General features: G+C 40.2%; 1 protein-coding gene across 6 annotated transcripts in view; it reads left to right on the forward strand.

Moving 5' to 3' along the window:
• The window catches only part of bbs2 (Bardet-Biedl syndrome 2), a 20266-nt gene that overhangs the window by 9265 nt on the left and 6483 nt on the right, over nt 1-4518 (forward strand). For all 6 annotated transcript variants that reach the window (XM_020604438.1, XM_020604435.1, XM_020604437.1 and 3 more), the window contains 6 exons: nt 1461-1590; nt 1685-1856; nt 1954-2083; nt 2239-2358; nt 3009-3146; nt 3871-3983. In XM_020604438.1, the coding sequence (XP_020460094.1) occupies nt 1461-1590; nt 1685-1856; nt 1954-2083; nt 2239-2358; nt 3009-3146; nt 3871-3983 (803 nt within the window). The remainder of the gene's footprint in view (nt 1-1460; nt 1591-1684; nt 1857-1953; nt 2084-2238; nt 2359-3008; nt 3147-3870; nt 3984-4518) is intronic.

Here is a 4518-nt window from a genome sequence, read left to right on the forward strand (position 1 = left end):
CTCGGGCATCTCTTTCGGATGCCTCCTGGGCGCCTTCCTAGGGAGGTGTTCCGGGCATGTCCCACCGGGAGGAGGCCCCGGGGAAGACCCAGGACACGCTGGAGGGACTATGTCTCTCGGCTGGCCTGGGAACGCCGCGGCATTCCCCCGGAGGAGCTGGAGGAAGTGTCTGGAGAGAGGGAGGTCTGGGCATCTTTGCTTAGACTGCTGCCCTCGCGACCCGGCCCCGGATAAGCGGAAGAAAATGGATGGATGGATGGAGATATTTAAAGATGTTTTCACTGAACGTGGTAATATACAGATCTCATTTGGTTCTTGAAAAGATTTTGTAAACAATAATTGCTTGAATAATTGTGATCCTGGAAGGATTAATCCTACAGACTTTCCCTGAGTGCTACCCTCAGGTCAGATTCTCAACTTTGAACTGAACACATCTCAGAACACACAGATTACTATACATTTCAGTCATGTTTACTGAGCAAAATGGTGCCATTCTGTGAGACAGAAAATACTTCAGTGCTTTTGTTTTCTGGTTGCCTTCCGACATACAGTACTGTACAGAAGTTTGAGGCAGTAAAAGTAAAGTGAGGATGCTTTCAAAATTGTTTGTATTTATCAATTAACCTTATGTAGTGTGCAGTAAACAGAAAAAAGTCAAATTAATGTTAAGTTAAAACTGCTCATTTCAAACTGTTCAACAGTTCTTCAAAGTATACTTGCAGACAGTTTTTCAAAGGTACTTGGCAGCCAGGTTGTTCCAAGCATATTGAACACTAGCCACAGTTCTTCTGTGGGTTTAAGCTGTCTCGATCTCTTCATGTAATTCCATACTGACTCCATGATGTGTTGATCAGGGTTATGGCCTTACCCTTGGTCACAGGACTCCTCATTCTTCTTGTCCCTGAACATAGTCCTTTAGGACTGGCTGTATGTTTGACTCGTCACTCTGCAGAACTAATTTGACCAATCAGACCTCTGTCTGATGGTATTGATGATAAATAGAAAGACCTAAACACCTGAAGTGCCTAAAATGTATACACAGTACTGTACCTTTGTCATATAATCACCTTTATGTTCATTATTGTGTTATGCATCCTTACACAACAGTGAATTTATTATAATGACCTCCAGTATCACCCTTTGGCCAAAGAGCTAAGGAACAATGCTTAGAAAACCTCAACACTTTGTCACTTTAATGTAATATCCATTATTTTAGTTCAAACAATGCGCTTGAGTACAGAGCCTGGAAAACAAAAAAAAATGGTTTAACAGTCCAAATACTTGCATCCTAAACTTCCTGTACATTTCTACACATTCCATTTCCCTCCTTTAATTTTATTTTTCCCTATTTATTTTTTTCATAGATAGGACATGTAATTTATTAGTGCAGGGCTCTTAAATGACAGACTGTATTATTACTGTATATGTTAACATCAGCACATACTGTCATATTCTTTCAGGGTGTGTCTGAGACAAACAGCAGGATGGGTGTCATACCAGCCAACACTCAGCTGCAGATAGCGCTTTCAGTGAGACCTGCTACAGAGGCCCAGAAGGCTCATGTTGAGCTCTGCATTTCAACACCAAATGGTAGTTTATTTTTACTCTTGAGCTGAGAATTTCAAGCATATGGAGGACTGAGAAATACTTATAGATCCCTGAATCTTTCCCTTATCCTCTCCAGAAACCATTATCCGTGCAGTGCTCATCTTTGCAGAAGGGATATTTGAGGGTGAGAGCCATGTTGTTCACCCCAGTTCCCAGAACTTGTCAGGTTGTGTTCGGGTCCCCATCGTCCCTCCAAAAGATATACCAGTAGATCTACACATAAAGGCCTTTGTTGGAGGCAAAACTAGGTAGGATGTGTGGATGTGTAATGCAATCAACACCTCTATTTGGTTTTCTGTTCCTTCCCATGTCTAATCTGCTCTTCACTCATTGTGTTCACTTCAGCACCCAGTTCCATGTGTTTGAAATCACCCGTCAACTGCCTCGTTTTTCCATGTATGACATCACAGTTGACTCCTCAGCTGCTCCGCCCAGTGGAAAGGTCACCTTCAGCATTAACGACCGACCACAACGGGTAGACTGCCAGTGTATCTCTCTGGGAGACAGAACAATAGCAGAAGTTATTATGACAGCATGTTCAAGGCAATGCTGTGCTGAAATATAGTTGTTAAATTGGATGTCATCCCTCTGGATCTAGGTCTGTAATTGTTTACATGCATGCGTGTGCAGGTGGTGATGTGGCTGAATCAGAACTTCCTGCTTCCAGAGGGGGTGAGCAGTCCTGATGTGTCTTTTACTTCACTCAGAGGAAGGGGAATGTTGTCAATCAGCATGGCCAGCAATGGACAGGTACAAACAGACACACACAACAATAACTGGTTTTTACCTTAACAATTTAGAATTACTAGTTGTTTGATGTTACACACAGGCTGGTTTTGTAAACTTTTTCTGCCAGTTTTACATTAACAAGACGGTGAAATTCAATCAAGTTCCTGAGCTTTGTGGCTCAAAAAATTTTAACAATATCACAGACAAAAATATACTTATTGATTTTCACACTTTAACTTTCACATTTTCAGTAAGTCCATTATAGACAAAAATCTGATTGGTTAGAAAGAGTGAATTTAATTCATCATGCTGTGTAGCTGAAGATAAATTCATACCTCACACAGCACCAAACTTGTCTTGCATCAACTTGTCTAGTAGCCAAGTAGTTACAATTTAAATATGTATAGTAACTATGAGGATAAAGTACATTTATAGGGTTACACTCATTTTTGCATTATCTGTAGCTAAATGGCTATTACATTGATTTTAACCTCAATCAAAGGTTTAAGGATAAAGACTTTTTGTTATAAAAGGGAAATTTGTCATTTCTACTATACCTCAAGCATAAACAAATTTAATTTGCACAAAGTTGTACAGAAGACCTTTGACATTTCCTATTGAGTCAAATAAAATCAGCCAGTAATTAATTCATTCCTAATTTGTCCAATCAGATCACTCTGAGAACTGATGACATTGACCTGGCAGGAGATCTGGTCCAATCACTGGCCATCTTCCTGGCTATCGAGGACCTTTCAGCAGAAGCAGACTTCCCAGGATACTTTGAAGAGCTCCGCACTACACTCACAGAGGTCAGAATTTATTCCAGTTGAAATCTGCTCTGTTATAGACATTTTATGCTGCTAGTTCCACTGAAACTCCCACACACCAGATTATCTGCACCTCGATATCTAATGTATACGGTGAGCATTAGGATGACAACAGAGCAGTCAAGGAGGCACATCAGAAATGACATCTTTATTCGTGAATACATAGTGAATCTAGTTTGTTTTACATGCAAAAGAAGACTTAGGAGAGAATAGTCACTGATTTCACAACTTAAATCAGTCAGGTAGCCTAACAAACTATTTCCTGGCAAAGAAACAAGTCACTGGAGACACCAATAGTTTTATTTTGCACTAATGTTTGTTGTGGCACTAAGAAGTACAGCTACCCAGGGTCCATGGTTTGTTCTTTTGTGATCAGGGGTTACATCCCACATCTGCTGGAACAGCTGTAAAGCTGTAGTTCTCCACAAAATTAATAGGATGATTGGCAATCCTTCTGATAGCTGAAATATATCATTTAATGATTACTGATCTAGTGCTTGCTGACGCATTTATGAAATAAAATAGTCACATTTTTGCTTGGTTATCAGGCATGTGCTTACAAATAGTTGTGATTACATCAACTCCTATGCAAGGTGAAGAGTCTCTACTTGGTCCACAAACTCTGAGTCTGTCATGAATAAATCCCAGCCATGTTAGTTTCTGCAGTATGTTAGCAGCACAGTATTGATTGATGTTTGCATGACAGGTGGATGAGTTACACTCTGTGCATCAGAAGTTAACTGCATCCATGGCCGACCACTCCAACTACATCAGAAACATGCTGGTGCAAGCAGAGGATGCTCGCCTCATGGGTGACATGTGAGTTTGTAAAACTGGTCTCATTTATGATCCTTGCATGTGAAATGCATGCAGCATGTGCCTTGACCTCTCTGTTAAAGAGCATTTTCAACAGACATACTGACATGTCATTATGTAATTATTCACATTTATGATGGCTGCTTCCCATTTAGACCAGCCACCTCCTGGTGCTGCTGTGGAAGTTTGTTTAAAGGATTACAGGGACATCTCATGGAAGAGGTCATCAATAATATTGTTAGTACTGGCTGTGCTTTTTGCTATGATAATTTAAAATGTCTGCTATGAAAACAGGCCTGCTGATCAGAAAAACACTTCAGTGATACCCGAATGAAAGAGTGATTTGATTTATTCATTCAAGCATGTAAAACAGTTTATATGTCAACACATGTAATTTCACACATATCCAACAATAATAATCCAATATCAATTTACTTATACCTAGTACATGCTTGAACGGAGTAGGAAGAAGTTAGACTTATCTAGTCCTACCCCATGACATCATCTTGCAAACATTCTTACCCCACACCCACAATGT

This window comes from Monopterus albus, unplaced genomic scaffold, assembly GCF_001952655.1.
Source record: "Monopterus albus unplaced genomic scaffold, M_albus_1.0 scaffold65.1, whole genome shotgun sequence".
Lineage (NCBI taxonomy): Eukaryota > Metazoa > Chordata > Actinopteri > Synbranchiformes > Synbranchidae > Monopterus > Monopterus albus.